The 21,909-nt window shown below is 35.2% G+C and overlaps 1 protein-coding gene across 2 annotated transcripts in view; it reads left to right on the top strand.

Moving 5' to 3' along the window:
• Positions 1–21,680, top strand: part of PAFAH1B1 (platelet activating factor acetylhydrolase 1b regulatory subunit 1) — an 82,962-nt gene extending 61,282 nt beyond the window's left edge. For both annotated transcript variants that reach the window (XM_007454190.1, XM_007454191.1), the window contains exons 3-11: positions 1,124–1,208; positions 1,528–1,602; positions 2,465–2,671; positions 9,590–9,758; positions 11,524–11,626; positions 12,339–12,567; positions 13,983–14,084; positions 16,669–16,825; positions 17,741–21,680. In XM_007454190.1, the coding sequence (XP_007454252.1) occupies positions 1,124–1,208; positions 1,528–1,602; positions 2,465–2,671; positions 9,590–9,758; positions 11,524–11,626; positions 12,339–12,567; positions 13,983–14,084; positions 16,669–16,825; positions 17,741–17,814 (1,201 nt within the window). In that variant the 3' untranslated portion in view covers positions 17,815–21,680. The remainder of the gene's footprint in view (positions 1–1,123; positions 1,209–1,527; positions 1,603–2,464; positions 2,672–9,589; positions 9,759–11,523; positions 11,627–12,338; positions 12,568–13,982; positions 14,085–16,668; positions 16,826–17,740) is intronic.
• The last annotated feature ends 229 nt before the right edge of the window (positions 21,681–21,909 follow it).

The following is a 21,909-nucleotide window of genomic DNA, read 5'->3' as shown; positions in this document are numbered from 1 at the left end:
TCTAGAAGACTATGCAAGGATATGTAGTTATAGGTAGATTATCACTGAAAGAATACACAAAACACTGGTAAAGTGGTTGCCTCTGGGATGGAATATTGGAGGTCAGTGGTGGAAACCACACTTTATTGTGTACTTATATATTTAAAGTTTGTTTAATCTTGTGTATGTATCAACTTTTAAATTATTTAAATTAATTTGAAATGTTTTAAAGGCAATACTAAGGAAACAACTATTTCTATCACAGTGGGACTTAGGCTCAAAAAAATTGAGAGACATTGGAATAGGTTGCCTTAGGAGACAGGTAGCTGATTTTTGCCTTCAAAGAATATAAGGAGAGCATGAAATTCATTTGCTAATTCAGCTTCTCTAACCTTTGAGTTCTTTCTAATTCTAAATTAATTTCTCATTCTATGATAATATACTAAGTTTGTAGCTTATGCCTTTTTTTTTTTTTTTTTTTGTTTTTGCTTTTTCCTTTTTTTTTTTTTTTTTTTTTTTTCTTGCGTTATGTGGGCCTCTCACTGTTATGGCCTCTCCCATTTGCGGAGCACAGGCTCCGGACGCGCAGGCTCAGCGGCCATGGCTCACGGGCCCAGCCGCTCCGCGGCATGTGGGATCTTCCCGAAACGGGGCACGAACCCGCGTCTCCCGCATCGGCAGGCGGACTCTCAAGCACTGCGCCACCAGGGAAGCCCTGTAGCTTATGCCTTTTTTTACCCACTCTCATGGTTTAAAGTTGTCTCTAAAATTAAAATATTTATTAATTGTAATTTTATCAGAACAATTCTCCCTACAAAACTAAATTTCATTACTGTCACAAAGTGATAACTAATTATATAAGCCACATCTTGATCTTACAGCTTGTGAGGCAAGCAACACATTAGAAACATAACTAAAAGCTCAAGAACAGTGTTATAATCTTAAGGATGTACTATGACAGGGTTAGCTGTCTTAGAGGCTTTGGCTGGGGGGGGGGGAGTTCCTTTTCTTGTGAAATACTTGTATGATTTGGAAGGTAATACTCTTAGAAGAGTGTGCTAAGATTTATGAGATTTTAAATAAAATATTCTTCAAAATAGAAATGAGAGTTTATTAGGAGTCATTTGAATTTGTTTTCTTTCAGAAATCGAGCTATAGCAGATTATCTTCGTTCAAATGGCTATGAAGAAGCATATTCAGTTTTTAAAAAGGAAGCTGAATTAGATATGGTATGTTTGACTTTTTACAGTTATTCATAGTATATATGAGTGGACTTTACTTAGGTATCCCTAGTTAACAGTCACCTGAGTTATTCACAAATCTTGTCATTTGTTATTGTGGTTTACTTGACACTAAACCTAGTATTCACCCTCCCCCCCTCCCTTTTTTGGTATAATCAGATGTTTTTATTTATTTATTTATTTATTTATTTTTATAATCAGGATATTTTTCGTAACGTTTGAACCTAGAGATTGAATGGTTTGTATGGCTTGAACTATTGTATTTTTGCCTTTTTTTTTTTTAATGTTCTCATTTTTTTTTCTGTAGAATGAAGAATTAGATAAGAAATATGCTGGTCTTTTGGAAAAAAAATGGACATCTGTTATTAGATTACAAAAGAAGGTAACTAAGTCTTTTCTTTTAAGTTAGTTGTATTCAAAGTATTATATAAACTGAAAATATCAACATAACATAAATTATTCTTTTACATTAATTATATCTAACCTTGAAAAGGCAAATAAAAATACATTTCTGTGCATTATCATTTCTATGCATTATGACCTATACAGATCATTGCTGGTAAATGGTAATTTATGCAACCAGGGCTACTGGCTGAGTTGAATCTAACACAACCCTGACTTCAAGGAATTGGTACTGAAGAACCCATTTATGCACTTAGATGGGAAGAACACATGGAGCCAATATGATGCTGGGGAAAGAGCACTAAAGTGTGCTCTTAGACAAGTCATTTTCATCTCTGACCTTTTATTTTTATCTATAAAGTGAAGGCAATAGGTAATATTCTGGTCCTAAAATTTATACTTTTAGTAGGCAAAATTAGAATAAATAATATTGTTATGAGTTAATGCATAAAAAGCCCTTAGAAAAGTGCCTAGCCACACAGATGCTCAGTAATGTTAGCTTTTAATATGAGTATTCTGATTAGCATGTACAGTGTAAACTAGAAAGGATCAAGATAGGTTCCCTACTCTCCCTCTAATTTGTATCCTGGCACCTTCCAAATTTTTCTTTGAGTTAAGGAGGTAAGACACAATTGTATTGCATTTTTCTCAATTTTTAGTTTTGTCACACTAAGATTTTAGTGATATATTTAATATAGATCATTTTCAATTAAATCTGACAAATGCTTTGTAAATTACTGAAATTTTATTCTGCATATATGGATGCAAAATAAAGGCAGGTTTTTAAAAATTTTCCATTTTTATCAGAATTTATCTGTACATAACTATGTGTTCCTCTTAAGGTTATGGAATTAGAATCAAAGCTAAATGAAGCAAAAGAAGAATTTACGTCGGGTGGACCTCTTGGTCAAAAAAGAGACCCAAAAGAATGGATTCCCCGTCCACCAGAAAAATATGCATTGAGTGGTCATAGGAGTCCAGTCACTCGAGTCATTTTCCATCCTGTGTTCAGTGTTATGGTCTCTGCTTCAGAGGATGCTACAATTAAGGTAGTGATTTCAAAATTGAAAGACATACAATAGGATAATTGTTAGAAGCAACTTTAATGTTAAATTGAGTGAAAGAAATGAAAAGATCCTGAAATGAGGACCTATGCAGAGGAACAGGAGGGCCTCTTTGAAACTGTGTGATTGATTCTAAACCTTAAAAGACAGAATAAAATTTCATTATAGCTCCTGAGAGACAAGCTGCCAAATAAGTTCACTGATGACTTTGAGAAAATTGGGTGTCACTAATGTAACATTGGACAAATATAGGTCACCCAGTGCTCGAATAACTTCTGTTCTTAAAGAATTAAAGTATAAGTATGTGCCTTACTTATTAGCAGAGGTGATAGATGAAAATACAGGATTACAAAACTAGTAATTCCGGGGGTGAATATCTTCCACAAAAAAATTCAATAGAGGATTTATTTAAATTGCACTCTCCTTGATGGTTTTGATTCCAAACTAAACAGTAATTCTCTCTAGGGGTATGGAAATGTAGCAGCTTTCCATTCTATAAGTTATTTATTTCTCTCATTTTTTAAAATTTTCATGATAAGCATATACATTTTAATATTTTTTAATCAGGAAAAAAGTTTTTATAATTTCCTTTGATTCAGACACAGTACATTGATAGTTGTATAAACCATGTACAGAAAGATAAGTAAAATGTAGTTTTAAAAATTTAAGTAGGTTTCTCTATCTAAAGCTTATTTCAGATTAAGTTGTAGATTTTTTTTTTTTTTTTTTTTTTTTTTTGCGGTACGCGGGCCTCTCGCTGTTGTGGCCTCTCCCATTGCGGAGCACAGGCTCCGGACACGCAGGCTCAGTGGCCATGGCTCACGGACCCAGCGTGGGATCTTCCCGGACCGGGGCACAAACCCGTGTCCCCTGCATCGGCAGGCAGACTCTCAACCACTGCGCCACCAGGGAAGCCCCTAAGTTCTAGATTTTAAGTTTCATTTGTAGAGGTATAAATAAGAAAATGTGAGTAGATTGCTAAGATTGTATTTATCACATAGCAGCAGTCAGCATAAAACGCAGGCATGACTTAAATATATATACTTAACCTGTTCTTTAAACATGATTGTATGTTTTCCTTTTGTGGATTCTTTAGTTTCTAAATCAGTGGCTTACTTTCATCCTGTGGGTTGGTGATCCATGGGTCGGGCTGCAAAGTAATTGGAAGAGAGTCTTAAATTCTATTTGCATTACACATTTCTGTAGGCTGAGATGATTGCCTAATACACTAATATATTGCTGTCTTTTAAATTATGTAGACATGTGTTTAGTTTATTAATTTCACGATGGTCTTGTCTACTAAAAACTGCACTGCTGTCATGAAGCATGGGGGTAAAGGTAGATTTATCAAATAGATGGAAAACTCAGTCTTAACTATTGATTTTGCAGCAGTGGTCTAAAAGCGTAAATAAAACTGCTAATATGCCATCTTAAAATTAGCTATTGGTTCAACTTTAAAATATTACAAATGGAAGTTTTAAAAGTTTTATCTATAACCATACCATGTATGTCAACAATTAGTAAAAGTTCTCCCTTCCATTTAGTCTTTAATGTGCACACATACGAAAATCATTTGTATTTAGTTTTGCTTCCTCCTTTGATTAAACTTATTTTAGAAATACTTTTCTTTGTTTCTAATGAATCATCATTTTTAATGATTTTAAACTGATCTTTTTACTTATATGTGGAGACTTTATAGAGTAGTTACTGGTCAAGAGCACAAGCTCTGGGTTCAAATTCTGACCCCCCCCCCCCCTTAATGATTTATGTGATATGAGCAAATTAACTTTTTGTACTTCTCTTTTCTCATCTCTAAAATGAAGATAATTAGTACCTGTGTCACAGGACTTTGGGGGAGATTAAATAATACATGGAAACTGCTTAAAATACTGAAGGAGTACTCAGTGTCAGCAGTGTCTCAACACCATTAACAAATCTTCCAATGGATTTTTATTTCCAGTCATCTACTATCTTAAGTAATACTGTTCTATTTTATACATAAGTCTTTCTCATTTCGTTGGGTATTTTGTGGAATGAAAAGAAACCTGTTTCTACCAGTGGTTTTCATTCTTCAATTACAGTAAAGCTAGGGGATTCCTAAATGATGATTGTGACAGAACTGCATCGGCAGGCAGACTCTCAACCACTGCGCCACCAGGGAAGCCCCTAAGTTCTAGATTTTAAGTTTCATTTGTAGAGGTATAAATAAGAAAATGTGAGTAGATTGCTAAGATTGTATTTATCACATAGCAGCAGTCAGCATAAAACGCAGGCATGACTTAAATATATATACTTAACCTGTTCTTTAAACATGATTGTATGTTTTCCTTTTGTGGATTCTTTAGTTTCTAAATCAGTGGCTTACTTTCATCCTGTGGGTTGGTGATCCATGGGTCGGGCTGCAAAGTAATTGGAAGAGAGTCTTAAATTCTATTTGCATTACACATTTCTGTAGGCTGAGATGATTGCCTAATACACTAATATATTGCTGTCTTTTAAATTATGTAGACATGTGTTTAGTTTATTAATTTCACGATGGTCTTGTCTACTAAAAACTGCACTGCTGTCATGAAGCATGGGGGTAAAGGTAGATTTATCAAATAGATGGAAAACTCAGTCTTAACTATTGATTTTGCAGCAGTGGTCTAAAAGCGTAAATAAAACTGCTAATATGCCATCTTAAAATTAGCTATTGGTTCAACTTTAAAATATTACAAATGGAAGTTTTAAAAGTTTTATCTATAACCATACCATGTATGTCAACAATTAGTAAAAGTTCTCCCTTCCATTTAGTCTTTAATGTGCACACATACGAAAATCATTTGTATTTAGTTTTGCTTCCTCCTTTGATTAAACTTATTTTAGAAATACTTTTCTTTGTTTCTAATGAATCATCATTTTTAATGATTTTAAACTGATCTTTTTACTTATATGTGGAGACTTTATAGAGTAGTTACTGGTCAAGAGCACAAGCTCTGGGTTCAAATTCTGACCCCCCCCCCCACTTAATGATTTATGTGATATGAGCAAATTAACTTTTTGTACTTCTCTTTTCTCATCTCTAAAATGAAGATAATTAGTACCTGTGTCACAGGACTTTGGGGGAGATTAAATAATACATGGAAACTGCTTAAAATACTGAAGGAGTACTCAGTGTCAGCAGTGTCTCAACACCATTAACAAATCTTCCAATGGATTTTTATTTCCAGTCATCTACTATCTTAAGTAATACTGTTCTATTTTATACATAAGTCTTTCTCATTTCGTTGGGTATTTTGTGGAATGAAAAGAAACCTGTTTCTACCAGTGGTTTTCATTCTTCAATTACAGTAAAGCTAGGGGATTCCTAAATGATGATTGTGACAGAACTACCTTCCAAAAAACTTAAAGGAGCACACAGAGACAGAATTTTCTGTAATTTTGTGACTATCTTGGGCAAAGTGCTTGATATGTTTAAGGTTCAAATTTCTCATTTGTTGGAAGGGGGATTAAAAATATCTATAAGGGCTTCCCTGGTGGCGCAGTGGTTGAGAGTCTGCCTGCTGATGCAGGGGACGTGGGTTCGTGCCCCGGTCCGGGAAGATTCCACATGCCGCGGAGCAGCTGGGCCCGTGAGCCATATCCGCTGAGCCTGCGCGTCTGGAGCCTGTGCTCCGCAACGGGAGAGGCCACAACAGTGAGAGGCCCGCGTACCTCAAAAAAAAAAAAAAAAACTGTAAGATTCTTTTGCTTAAAATGAAGTAATGTATACATAGTGTATATAACAGTACAGTATTTGGTGGATGGATGGTAAGTCCCCAATAAACTGTAGACAATGTTATAGTTATAACAAAATTAAAATTTTATTATATAATTTCTCTTGTGCATCTAGTAAATATAACACGTTCCTTTTAGAGTCATTCATTTACATTATCAACATTTGAACTACAATAATTTAAGAAAAATGATAGAGGATGGATATTTGGAATAGCTCATGACTTTTTAATTGCGACATTTAAATTTTTGAAACATTATTTCTGGTTGTCATTTAGAATTAGTTCTTAAATGTTAAGAAAAATGAACAGCAAACAAAACTGAAAAGTACGTTCAACTAATAAAGCAGATCAAGGATTGCCAACTTTAATATATAGAGTTCAAACAAATATGGAAAACAGTAACATCTCAACAGAAAAATGGACTATAGGACATGAACAGACAATTCAGAGGAAGAAAAAGTGGCTAACCAACAACAGTAGAGCTTTGGCGTCACTACTAATAGAAGAAGAAATGCAGGTTAAAATATATATCAATCTGCCAAGATATTTTACTTTTTAAATGAGAATTCCCAGAGGTGATAAGAATTTGATGAAGTAAGCATTCTCATTACATTTGATACAATCTTATCGGAGAACAATTTAGCAGAATATGTGAAGGGCTAGAAAGCTTACGCTTTCTGACTCAAAATTCTTCTTCACCATCACTGTCTGACCTATAACTATTGCAGAATGAGGACAGATATTTTTCACTACTCAAAGGTTTTCACTATAATGTTTTCTATAATAATGAAAAAGTTTTTCCTTTTGTTTAGAAAATATTAGGAATTACTTTTAAAAGAATGTTTGCTAATAAGTTTTTAATGGCATGGAGAAATCCTTATGATAAGATGCAGAGGGAGAAACAGGATAATGAAGTATACACGGTCACCATACTTTTTTAAAAGGAGCATAGAAAAAATGGAAAAACTATGCCATTGGTAGGATAATGGATATTTTTTATTGCCTTTATATCAGTACATTATATTTTTTATCATGAGCATTTATTTTATAATCATACAAAAGGTAAATATCAAGTAAAGAAAAAATTCTCATTAATTCCTGACATTTATAAACACTAAAATGCTCTGTTTGCTTACCATTTATGAAGAGACACAGTTCATATTCTGGGTATATTTATTTTAGAGGAAAATGCATCAGTGTTCTTTAATGAATGCATGGAAAGAAAATTAAATGGAAGTGAACTTCAAGGTCACACCTTATTTATTTTCAGTATGTAAAGTATTCATCTGAACTCTTGGTGTTGAAATGAAACGACTAGATATCAAAATGAGTAAAGATATTACAAAAAAAAAAAGAAAACTATAGACCGATATAATACCATTTATGAACACAAATGCAAAATCCTTAACAAATTATAAGCAAATTGAATCCAGCAGTTCATAAAAAGGACAGTTAATATGTCATAGCAAATAGGGTTTATTCCAGAATGCAAGATTGGTTCCACATTTGAAAATCAGTGTGATATACCATATCAACAAAAAAAACATAGTAGGTTCAGGAAAAGCATTTGACAAAATTCCAACATCCATTCATGATAAAAACTCTCAACAAGCTGGGAAGGGAGCTTCCTCAGCCTGATAAAAGGTAAAGCTATCTGGAAAACCTAGACTGGACGTAATACTTAATGGTGGAAAGCAATGCTTCCCCCCTGAGTTCAGGAATCAGGGCCAGGATGACCAGTCTCAACCACTTAAATTCACCTTTGTATTAGAGTGCCTAGCCAGTGCAGTAAAGAAGAAGAAATACAAGGCATATAGATTGGAAAGGAAAGAATGGAACTTGCCTTTATTTGCAGACAACATGATCTTCTATATAGAAAATCCCAAAGAATCTACAAAAACTTGCTGGAATTATGACAGTGTAACAGAATCACAGGATACAAGGTCAATATATAAAAAGTAATTGTATTTCTATAAACTAGAATAATTGAAAATCGAAATTTAAAAATGCCAGAGTAGCATCAAAAAACTCCAGAGGGCTTCAAGATACATCTAACAAAATATGAACAAAACTAAACATACAGTAATCACTTCCATGTAGAAATACTTGAACATTTAAATGGTAAAATTTTAATATGTTTATTTTGGGAAGGCTATGTAAGTTTACTGTAAAAGTAATGTTTTTAGAGGATAGTTTATTTTTCTTATGTGCATTTTTTAACGTAGTTGTAATCGTGTGTAATTTTGTGTCTTTTTTATATAACATTATTGTATACATGCCATAAATTCCTTACAGTAGCAAATTTTATATCTGCGTAGCCATTTCCCTAATATTGGATGTTTAGATTGTTTCCATATTTTCAAAATACATTTTCTAAGTTTCTCTAAATTGGGTGAAATACACTCTACCCCAGATACATTTGAACTTACTATGGAAAAAATGAAATCAGTCACTTGATTTTAGAGCATGTAATTAGTGTTGGTTAAAGACTTAACTTCAGACTAGTATTTGGCCACCAGGATAGAAGTTTAGTATGTTCTTGAGATCTGTTTCTAATAGTAATTATTCTTGACAGCTTATTTTTGTTTTTTTAGAAAAATTATCTTTAAGAATGTGACTGTGGCTCAGTGTTTTTATATCATAATGACATATGCTTCTGTAAATCTGCTATTTAAGGATAGTTACATCTTGTGAAGTCTTTCCTTGGCCTCTTAGATGTCTGAGCTTTGCTTGTCTAGTAGAATTGAATACTCCTTTATCATTCCCCTAATATTCTACATATAAATTCATGTCATAGGCCTCTGAAACCCTTTTTTTTTTTTCGGTACTTATATTTACTTTTTAACATGTCTGTTGCCTGCTGTCAGACTGGGATGGGACTCTGTCCTGTTGCATTATATACCTAATCACTAGCATGGTTAGATATATGGTAGATGCTTAGTAAATGTGGTTTTAGAGGTCTATTTAATAATCGATTTTCTCTATAGAGAGAAGTCCAATTTATACTTGAAGGTGTGCTGTTTCTAAGAGAATTACCCTTTGTTACTTGTTCAGTTAGTCAGTATAGTGCCAGACTGGCCTGCCGAGTGCAGATGTGAACTGAGAAAGGAGTGATATGATGCTAACCAATTTTCTGTTCACTTGACAGGTGTGGGATTATGAGACTGGAGATTTTGAACGAACTCTTAAGGGGCATACAGACTCTGTACAGGATATTTCATTTGACCATAGTGGCAAGCTTCTGGCTTCATGTTCTGCGGATATGACCATTAAACTCTGGGATTTTCAGGGCTTCGAATGCATCAGAACCATGCATGGTAAGGGGTGGAGGATAGCATTTTGATATTGGTTTCTAACATGGTATTCCAGAGAGAAGGATAATGTTTTCTAACAGTGTGCAAGTTTCCTACATTCCATTCTTTTTTTTACTCTTTACTAGGTTTTAATTTTACAGTGTAACAGTAGTCAAACACAGAAATCTTAATGGTTCTAGAACAGACTATGTTCTTTTGTTTGTTTGTTTGTTACTCACATCACTCTGTTATTGGTCAAATCAGTCATGCAATCAACTGGGTCCCTACGTTCAATTCTTATTGTCTATAGTGGAGGAGCATATGATGTAGCTAATCCATGGATAATCATGGTAATTGAGAGTTGTTTTCTGTTATGAGGTTTTAAGTATCTCTTAGTGGTTATAAAATATTTGTTTTCACAAATATTTTTGAATGAGAAAAACTGCTAGGACATCTATCTGTTCTTGAGAAGAAGAGAAAATGAATTTATTGGGGTTGTTTTATTGTTGTTTCTCATGTTTTGCAGTTGGGAAACTGAAGTCAGAGAGAGTAGATGTAGTAAAAGCTGGAACCCATATTCCTTTGCTTACTTTTTAATATTCCACATATACTATAGTCTCATTGTTAAGTTGTTTTCCCAGCCCTTGTCATGGAGACTGTTTTCTGAAGCAGTTTGGCTTTATGGAAAGAGCATGGGCTTTGGAATCAGATATCTGGGTTCCGAGTCCTACTTGTTTACTTAACGGCATTAGGAAATTGTAAGCTCTAATCTATAAGATGAATAATACTTAAGTATTGAATTAAGAATTGAAGTCATAGGGTTGTTGTGAGGATAAAATGAGATTGTATACTCAAATCATCTGATTTAGTACCTGGTACATAGGAGGTGCTCACTAAATAAGGATTTTTGTTGTTTTTTTAAACATGATGAAATATGAATGTTTGGGTTTTATTTAAGGAAAACATACTATGTTAATAAAAAAATTTTTTAAATTATTATCCAATGACGTTAGCACTTGAGTAAGCTGTGTGACTACACAGATGGTGTAATTTGAATGGTATGCTCCCCCGCCCCACTCCCCCAAATTAAGTGCATTAGGGAAGCTTACAGATCAAGGGAGTTCTGTTGAATCCTTTTGTAAAATCTGTATTTGTTTCTCTAAGTAGCCTGTATCTTATTGCTCTAACTTAAAGAGTTCTTTCCAACCATTATATGTTCCTTAAAATAATGTGATACTTATGAGGATTCTCTGAGGCTTTTTTTGCAAAGGATAGCTAACTAGCATTGTGAATAATGCATTTTATTTTTTTTACCCCTATGAATATCAACAACAACAAAAATCATTTTTAACAACTATTTTAAATATGGAACCAAATCCCCATTTTTCTTACCCATTCTGTTCATCTCTGTAAATCTTATTTCTATCTTATATCTTAGAATAACAAACATGGAAAATTTTGTGTTTTTTTAGTGTTCCTAAACATTCAGTGTATTAATATATTCAAATGCTGATGATACTGATTCCGTGTGATTTTAAAACAGTTGTACAGGTTGAAATGTAATTATAAATTGAGCTGGCTGCTTGTTTCATTGTGGATTATTTTATTGTTATTAATCCCTTAACTTTTTTTGTGTAAATCCAGGTTTCTTATCAAATTTATATAAAACTCCATTGTATTTAAAGTTGCTGTGATATTTGAAGTCCCATGATGAAATCTCATGGTGAACTGAGGTTTAATTGCTCTTGATGATATATCACTTAATATGTTACTGTGTTTTGTGTTTTAGGCCATGACCACAATGTTTCTTCAGTAGCCATCATGCCCAATGGAGATCATATAGTATCTGCCTCAAGGGATAAAACTATAAAAATGTGGGAAGTGCAAACTGGGTAAGTAGATTTAGTTGAAAAGGCGTCAGCTTAAAGAGATAATATTCAACAAAAATCCCAAAATTATATTCTGATTGTTCCAGTAAATTTGGCTGTAACCCAGAATGATCACCATGACAGTTATATTTTAAAACTTAAGTTTCAATCTCTAAATGTCTGTCCAAAAGGAACAGAAATTATGAAAGAAACTATATCCTTGAGAGCCATTTTCTGTGTAATGGCTTATTTTCTCTGTGATCTTCTTTTAGGTTATCTCTCTGGGTTGAATTAAAATGTAAATAACATTTGTGCAGGTATGCCCCTATTAGGCTTAATTTGGTTGTGCTTAGAATTACATGATTGTTATAATAAAACCTTAACCTACTGGTTTTGTCCAGATTAGTAAGAGCATGCCTTTTCCCCAACATGGCTAGAAATATTTTTGTTAGGTTTACTGTGTGTGCTTAGTTAAAAGATTTTATTTCTCTCTATTTTTCACCTTGTAGATTTTGATTTGGTTAGCTCCTTAATGATACTTCCATCAGCTTATTTTAACTGATGTTTGACTTTCCAGCCTGTCCCCATCTTTTATTAACCAGGAATGTACGTGTATTCTGTTGACTTGCATATGATGCCATTCTCTTCATTCCAGTGCATAGCTAGTTTTGTATCACTTCTGGGAAGGGTCCCAATGATTGCCATTCACGATGCAAACTATTACTTACTTTGATAGCTACTGTGTGAAGACATTCACAGGACACAGAGAATGGGTACGTATGGTGCGGCCAAATCAAGATGGCACTCTGATAGCCAGTTGTTCCAACGACCAGACTGTGCGCGTGTGGGTCGTAGCAACAAAGGAATGCAAGGCTGAGCTTCGAGAACATGAGCATGTGGTAGAATGCATTTCCTGGGCTCCAGAAAGCTCCTATTCTTGCATCTCTGAAGCAACAGGATCTGAGGTACTGTATGATTTATATGTTATTTCATGATTTTGTTGCTAGTATCTCAGAACTTTAAATAACCTTCCTGATTCTCTATTTCATGCCATTAATGCATTTAAAAATCTGCATCCCAGAATTCTGAATCTTGAAACTCTTTACTGTTCCAACTTGCAGATAGATGTGTTTATATTTTTTAACTAGTGGTTACTGTTGCTGTCAGCTGACCCTTGATGTGTGCTGGGATGGGGGTTCTCCTGAAGAGTAAAAGTGGTCATTTAAATTAGTCAGAAATGTCATTGTTATAAGAGTATACCAATGCAAAAAATAAAACTTATGGGAGAGGTTAAAGTTATCTTTTAGAAGAATAGTGTTCCTTAATGAACATAATTATTTATAAATTTATGGTGAAATGCAGTTCAGCATTTAAATATTTGTTTTAAATGAAGAATATTTTATATGGAGGCCTCTGATACTCTTGATCATTAGAAACACTAGCTGAATCTGGAGTTATATTATTTTTTCATGATTCTTAATTTGTGCTCTTCATGATTTCATTCTTTGTAATTATTACCTTAAAATTACAGAATAATTAATTCTGTGAATAAGTTGTATGAGCCAAAATTGACCACATTTCTTTTTTTTTTTTCTTTCACATTTCTTTTTTATAGAGAGGTTCCTATCATGGGTTTTTTAAAATTACATTTTAATAAATGAAGGAGGATTCCCCATCCCTCCACCCCCCAGTTATTTTTCAAAATGAATCGTCTATTGTAATCTCTTTCTAGTTGGCTGGCTTGGTTGCATTTTCAGATTTTTTTTTTTTTTTTACTGCCACCTGGTGGTGTTTATGTACCATATGTCATAAATTCGTTGTGGTTGGACTTTATGTAAACGATAAATTAAATAGTTTTTAAATTTTTCGTGATTACAGAAGTCTTGAGCAGTAAATTTACCATCCAGTGGTGTTGTAGAAACTGAATCCTAATCTAAGTGGAAATTTTCTACTTTTATATTATCTAGGTCCTTCCTGTGTAACCTAGGTATGTCAAAAGACTTCTGTATTTCAGTAGAGAAAAACAAGATGAATAAGTCCTGGATATCTGATGTACAGCATGGTGACTATAGTTAACAGTACTGTATTGTATACTTCAAATTTGCTAAGAGGGTAGATCTCCAGTGTTCTCATCACACACACAAAAACGTAATTTTGTGAGGTGATAGTTACATTAATTAGCTTGATTGTAGTAACCATTCTACAGTGTATACATGTCTCAGAACATGAAGTTGTATACCTTGAATAGATACAATTTTTATTATTGTCAGAAAATGGTTTTTACAAAATTAGAAATATAGATCATTGCTAGGTAGTTGTCATTTAAAGTCCTTACCTAACTTCTTGCCTCAGAAACTTAATTTTTATATGTTTTCTATAGACTAAAAAAAGTGGCAAGCCTGGACCATTCTTACTGTCTGGATCCAGAGACAAGACTATCAAGATGTGGGACGTCAGTACTGGCATGTGCCTTATGACCCTTGTGAGTCTGCATAATCTTACTGCTGCTTTCGCATTTTTACTGTGTGCATATCTTTTTGGGTCAGATGCCTTGTGATATCTTATTAAATAATCTGAATTATTTGAGGTTTTAAAATAACTTCTTTATAAATAGACTTCTTGTTGTCGTTAAGTCCATGGTTGCAGTGATATGGAGCTCATTCCTGTAGAATATTATGTTATACAAAGGGTCTGCAAAGCCAGTCAGTGCTAGGAGGGAGAGTCTAGCCACTGTACCTCTAAAAATTATGTGAGGGCTTCCCTGGTGGCGCAGTGGTTGAGAGTCCGCTTGCCGATGCAGGGGACACGGGTTCGTGCCCCAGTCCGGGAGGATCCCACATGCTGTGGAGAGGCTGGGCCCGTGAGCCATGGCCGCTGAGCCTGCGCGTCCGGAGCCTGTGCTCCGCAACGGGAGAGGCCACAACAGCGAGAGGCCCGTGTACTGCAAAAAAACAAAAACAAAAAACATAAAAATTATGTGACATCTCCTGCGGAGGGGAAACAGTAATATTACAGGCTCATTCATTTTTTGAAGCTGTTTGCTTTTTGATTTCATTATATTTAATTTTAATATGAATCCTTTTAATTATTACCTATATATTTGCATGTTGGAGTTCATTTGGTTTATTTTATCATTCTGAAATTAATGGTGTTAGCTTTATGACTTGGAAATGTTTATTTCATTTAGGAGCCTATTTCATCTAGATTTTAGTATGAGGATATATAAATGATAGTAGGGGATCTGTGGACATTAATCCAGTAGCAGTTTTTCTAATTTGGTATCCACGTTGGTTTAGAGATTCTTTAAGTGCTAATCATACCTTGAAGTGATTGTCTCTCTGTAGCATATGATAGACACATATGGAAGTATCATCAAGAACTGATTAGAAAATTAAACTCTCCTCTTAGTGTTCTGAGCTGAGTTCAGGTATACTATGTTGCTGTTAGAAAACATGATCTACATTTAAAAATCAGAAAGCACGTGCTCTCTTCTGTAACAACACAGGTCACCATTAATTTCCCTGGAGCTTTCTGGCTCCTGTTTTTCAACTGAAGGAGGATTCTTTTTTCTGCTTTATTTTGGTGTGGCCGCAAGAAACGTGATTTGATTTTTGTTGAAGCTTCTACAACTCCAGTGATTGGTTGCTTTTACAGATAACAGAGTTTTTGTTTTGTTTTGTTTTGTTTTCTTGCGGCACGCCGGCCTCTCACCGTTGTGGCCTCTCCCATTGCGGAGAGTAGGCTCAGCGGCCATGGCTCACGGGCACAGCCGCTCCGCGGCACGTGGGATCTTCCCGTGTCCCCTGCGTCAGCAGGCGGACTCTCAACCACTGCACTACCAGGGAAGCCCAACAAAGTATTTTTTTAAGTAAGGGCAAAGGCAAAAAAAGTAAACCAAGGCAAAAGATATGTCACCTTGGTTGTCTCTTTTCTTTTTCTTTTTTTAGCTCTTTGGGAGGGAGCTTCTTTTACAAAAGCAATATAGCTATTTACATTTTAGAAAATTTGAGAAATAAACAGAAAAGTTAAAAGAAAATAAAAATCACCCTCAGATCACTTTACCATACCTAATAACACCTACCAAGTGTATTTTCGTAGACTAGAGCTGTCCAGTAGAGCTTTCTGTGATGATATTCTGTGTCTACACTATCCAGCATGGTAGCGACTAGCCACGGGCAGCTGTTGAGCTCTTGAAATGTGGCTAGTGAGACTGAAAGACTGAATTGTTGATTGTATTTAATTTTAGTTTATATTTAAATAGCCACATGTGACTAATGGCTACCCTGTTGGACTGTGCAGTTCTAAACCTTTTTCTTAAATTACTATGTAGATGAATAGGGTGGCGGTTTTTCTATGTAAAAATGGTATACCGTACGTAATTTAGAAGGTATGTGGCAGTTGCTCATATCATTAGATACACATTACATACAGTGCTTTGCTGAACGTCTTCGCTAACCAAGTCATCTAGACACATTCTTAATTATTTCTTAGGATTGCAAGAAATGAAACTGCTGGACAGGGGATATAGATAGATGAATGGATGAATAAAGATATGCAGTAAATACCTGTATATCCTTCACCTAGAGTCGCCAGTTGTCAACATTTTCTTTTCTCTATGTGTGTGTATGTAGATTTTGCTGAACAGTTTGAAAGTTACTTGTAGACATCATGACACTTGACCCCTGATATTTTAACATGTATCCCCTAAAAACAAGGGGTATTCTATATAACCATAATAAAGTTATCACACTGAAGAAATTAACATTAATACACTACGTATTTAAATTTTCCCCATTTACCCCAGTAGTGTCCTTTATAACTTTATTTTAGCCTCTGTCCAGGAGCCAATCAAGTATTATATGTTGCATTTACTGGTCATATATTGTTAGTTTCCACTTTCTTTTAATCCAGAATTCCTTAGACTTTTTCCCCTTTTGTCTTTTTTGGCATTGACGTTTTTAGTGTATGTAGTTCCAATCCACTTTGAGTAATGACATTACTGTTTTCGTAGATGCTTTTTAAACTATTTATCCCTTTATTAAGTCAAATACCTCTTTGTTTTTAAGGTGGGTCATGATAACTGGGTACGTGGAGTTCTGTTCCATTCTGGGGGGAAGTTTATCTTGAGTTGCGCTGATGACAAGACCCTGCGTGTGTGGGATTACAAGAACAAGCGATGCATGAAGACCCTCAATGCGCATGAACACTTTGTTACCTCCTTGGGTATGTACAAGTTACAAGGTTTCTGAGCAGTTTGGTTTTGGGGTGCTAGACCCTAACAGTTTTATGTAACCATGGGGATGTTTCCAGGTAAGAAATGAACATGTTCTTTCAGGGCAGAATAGAGAAGACAGGTTAAAAACTTTATGGATTCCTGCCATTTGTTTTAAATTCTCCTTTCTTAACTCTCTCTTTCCATCATCAGCCTTATAATAAAAAAAAAAATTATTTTCTCCATTGCACAACATTGGTTTGGAAACTAGAATTATGAAGAGGATGCTTACTGAGCACTATGATGGGTAATTTTTCTTCCCTACTAGTTTTTAAGTTTCTCAGAGGGAATCTTACTCAGCCTTTTTACTCTGGCAGATATATACTATTGTAAACTCAGGGAACTGTATTTACACTTAATAAACATCCTCAGTATCATCTGGACCTGAATCTAGAATTTAAGATAGTGAATAAAGTAAAATACAATACACTAGGGTATGATGGATCTAATAATGAAGGTAAAGCCTCAGTAGAATAGGGCTAATGCTTAACCTTACAGGGTCATTAGAAGGATCAAATGTGAATATAAAGCATTAGTACTAAGCCTAGAACATAGTAAGTGTTCAATAAATGGATACATTGAGGCTGTCCTTGTTGTTAGAATTCAGTGTTTATTCAGCCTCAGTTGGGATGAGGATAGTGGGGGAAGTATTTTTTTAGGGTGTTAGTAGTATAGGATTTAATCATTAAGGCTCAGCTTCCCTTACCTAGTTGATAAGCTTGATATACCTGCTAGGGGTAGATGTGTGGCTGTATAGAGAAAAAGAATGAGTATTCCTGGCACTTGGATGTGCTTATTTTGTGGCTTATTAAAAATTGTATCTGGCTCAGTCTGATTTTAAAATAAGCCTTCTCTTTTTCTTTCAGATTTCCATAAGACGGCACCATATGTGGTTACTGGCAGTGTAGATCAAACAGTAAAGGTGTGGGAGTGCCGTTGATTTGAGTTTCATTTGGCCCCTCCTCCCTTGTTTCCTCTGGATGCACTCTGATGATACCATGGTTACCCCATTGAGCTCTGTTTAAATAAATATTGTCCTTTCATGTAAATTATTCTGGATGTAGATTGAGCTTATTAAATGTTACACACAAAGTATTCATGCATGGTGAATCCAAATTGTATACTGTAAATTTACATACGTTGTCTAGAAGTACCATAGGGTTTAAAAACCTGGGCTGGCATTGGTCACACCAGGCCTAAGAAGGCAGAAGTTGAATAAATTGAACTAGGGCACTAAACTGAATAGTTGACAGTGTCATTTTATGTTGGATTATTAATTCCTGTTTTCCTTTCTGCTATCTGTTGGTGCCTGACTTGATGGCCTCATTTGGGGGAAAGTGGTGGTTATTAGGGCTTTTTCTGAAATGTGTATCTATGTAACATCACTTAAGTGTGCTTAATCTTCTTTAAGGATGTTAGATAATAAGGCTACAATTCAGAATCTTCTGAACCATCTATGTAATTAATGGGGATTACACATTGGAATTTTTGTCATGACACATTTGCCAAATCAGTAGGATACATTTGTTTTGGCAGCCTGTCAAGAAAAGGCTAGTGGTGTATTTATGTAAGAAAATGACTGTAAATCTGAAATAAGAAAAATCTCAGCAGCTAATAACAAATCATTTATTTCATTTGGGTCTTAATGCTTTGTAAACAGGTTTAAAAAACACTGTAATACTCTAAGCTTCTATTTTCCACACTAGACACACTTCTAGTTGTATTCTCCATGCTGTTAGACTGTATAGTGATGTGACTTCCAGGTAGAGTTGAATCTCCCCATTGAGTGTGTCATGGTACAAATCACTATTTGTTTTTGATGTTTTTTAGGGATGTGCAATGTGCATAACATAATGACAAAGAAATATTGAAAAGGTTATGTTGCCCATTTAAAGGGAGTGGGAGAAATACAGCAGTTTGTTTTTCAACATGAATCTGATATCGATTTGAACTGTGTTTAACTTACAAGTTTATAAAAAGACAGGGTTTAATGGGGCGTGCATAAAAATGTACTGTGTTTTCACCTTTTGTTTATGTATAAATGTTTATGAGTATATGGGCCTATCTGTAAGTGGATAAGTCTGTATATGTATGTATATCACACACATACAACCTCCATGTCCTCGGGTCCTGGGTTTTTGAAGAAGTGCTAAAACATATAAAGAGAATAAATCTTGCTGTGGAATATACCGTGCTTTAGAACAAATCCTTTTTGATCCTAACGCTTCTGAAAACCAGGCCTGACTCTGTGGGAATTTTTCCCAGCTAAAGGAAAATCACTTCCGTTATCTGCCACCTCCACCCCCAGTTTGGCTGTTGAGCATTTTACACATCCCTGATGTATTGTATATTGTGGTCCAAAGTTACTACAAGTAGGTTTAAGAAAATTTTTATCTATGACTTTGAAAACAATATTCCATTGCAGATTATTAATAAATAATCCCATTGCTTAGCTAACCAACATTTTTTTAAAGAAGGTCATTTGAAAAGTTAACAGAACAATGAAATAACAAAGATAGTTTAACAAAGAAATTTATCCTGGATTGCATTTATTCATTTGTGTAATATGTGATTTAAAAAAAAATACATCCTTTTTAGTATTCAGTGGAAATTTGGTTCCTGAAAAAGACAAAGGGTTAGAGTTAATGTCCTGTAGATACACACACAGAGAGAACAGGCCATATATTTACTAGAAGCAGCTTTATGTCTAGCTTTTGTCTTTTTGTTTGTTTGCTTGTTTGTTTTTAATAATTCCTGAGCGATGTCTCTGGAAGGAAGTGTTTTGAAAACTAATGGCTATTTTTGAGGACAAAAATTACAACTTAAGCTAATTTCTTAAATACAGTAGAATAACTTTCAGGACAATTTTGCCTCACAACCCTGCTCACATTGAGAAGTCTTTTTTTGTTTCCCCTTAGCTGTTTGACTGGATTTTTCTACAGAAGCTATGGAAGATATCTTTGTTCTTGTTTGCTGCTATTTCCTGTCCTATTTTAAGAAATATAAATACATAGAAATGGTGCATCTTTAACATTTGTTTGTACATGTATAAATGTCTTGTATTTTAATTCATTTTTAGCATGTAGCAACACGAATTGTTTAAGGGTAAGCCACAACATCTAGAAATCACTCCTAGATATGAACAATAAAGGAAAAAAAAATGGTACCGATTTAGGAGGAAACAAAGCCACTGTCGCTGGGTTTTCCCTGCAGCCTGCAGTGACTTCCACTGACAAGGAGAAACTATCACTCTGTAAACAAAGTCATCCTTATTGGGAGAGTGCCACAGCCTGCTGCTTAGTTGAGTTACCAGACATCCTCCATTTACGAAGCAGCGAACGTTGAATCTCAGGGATGGTCCTCAACTGGATCCAAGTGTAACGAGCCCTGTTTGAATAATGAAGGGGGTGGGGAGAGTGATCCATCCACAATCCGGAAGCAGATTTGCAGAGGTTTCCTGCACTGTTGTTTGACACTGCCCTGTTGATGCCCTTTCTTCCTGTTTCCTGCGTTTTCTCTGTCTGCTGTCTAACCCTGTGCCTTGCCTGGGATAAGTACAATGATGAGGTTACTGGTTTGGATTGTAAGTAGAGGAATTTATTGATTGGTTTAGAGGTTCACTGCTGCTTTGTCACTGTCTCAATCAAATTGGCCACTTATTTAAGAAATAAAAAGCTGGTAGAATTGCATCCTCAGATGATGATTGACCTTTTGTGTGTGTGAAAACAGACATTCCATTGCCACCCTGATATAACGTGCCCAAGAAGTCCTAGCTGCACTCTTGAAAGTGCAAGCCACGGAAACTGGTTTAGACATGGCTTGGAGAATAGTTGCTTTTTGACATGGCCTCTTGCACTTTAGGAGACTGAGACTGTCCTGTTTTGTCCATTGTGGTGTGACCAATGGTGTGCCCAGAGCACTGCTCTAAAACTCACTAGTGTTAGCACGTCGTCAGGGCTGTGGGCGCTCGCTGTAGCCTTCGGAAGCTTTGGCTCTAGATCACCAAGCCGTCTCCTTACTGTCAGTGCCCTGCTCTCCTGTTTGCCTCTTTCTGTTTCTCTGTGAACTTCCAGATAATATCACTCATTAAATAGTTTTTTTTAAAAAATTTATTTAAAGAAAAACTATTTAGAAGTAAAGGATATTTTGTTTTGTTGACAGTGGTGGCTTGATAATCCTTAAGCAACTGAAGATAAAACTGTTGAAGGAAAAGGCACTTAAAATGGTTCCTCTCTGTCCAGCTGTATATAAGTCCAGTGTGTTAACTAACCTAGATGATGCAAAGAAGAATCACCTGGTAGAGAAGCAACATGTACGAAATCGGTGAAAAAGGTTTTGGTTTTTTTCAGTGGGGGAGGGGGAGGGCATGCTGGATTTACAAGTCACGACTGGACCGAACTGGCCTTTTTATCTTTCCACTATATCATGTAAGTGGCTGCTTTCTTGTCCTGCCTATCCTTCAAGCATCCCTAAAGCTCACTCTGAAGATGGTAGAAACAAAACACACAATCTTCGAGTTAGAAGTTGATCCTGACACTGACATGAAGGCGAACGTTGATTTCATACGAATGAACAGTTACAGAGGTGGTGATTGGAGAAAACAGTTCCCCAGATTGTAAGAGTTAACTGAAGATATTGACACAATTTAAAAAAATCAGTAAAGGAATGTATATAATATTGCTCTTGTGTTTTACAGTAAGATTTGTTGCTCTCAGACTGTGTAAAACAAGATTTATTCATGTTTTCTGCATATTAAAAAAAAACTTATTGTACCAATTGGTAAACTATTAAATGCCTATAAAACTAGATGTGTGGTTTTTTTTTTTTTTTAGTCTTTTTGTGCACAGATTTAAAACCTTTTAAATTGAGTCCTAATAATAGGAAGCAGGGTTGTGTTGAGCACCAGTCATATGGAGAATAAGATGCAAGCTGCTAGCAGGGCCTGGATGGAAGGGCAGTGCCAGCACTGCCTTCGCTGTCTTGCTTCCTTCACCCAATTTGCAGGAGGGAACTAGGAGGGAACTATTTGCAGGGG

This window comes from Lipotes vexillifer, unplaced genomic scaffold, assembly GCF_000442215.2.
Source record: "Lipotes vexillifer unplaced genomic scaffold, Lipotes_vexillifer_v1.1 scaffold680, whole genome shotgun sequence".
NCBI classification, from domain to species: domain Eukaryota; kingdom Metazoa; phylum Chordata; class Mammalia; order Artiodactyla; family Lipotidae; genus Lipotes; species Lipotes vexillifer.
The sequence above is the reverse complement of the archived record's forward strand: the minus strand, read 5'-3'. Positions and strand labels throughout refer to the sequence as shown.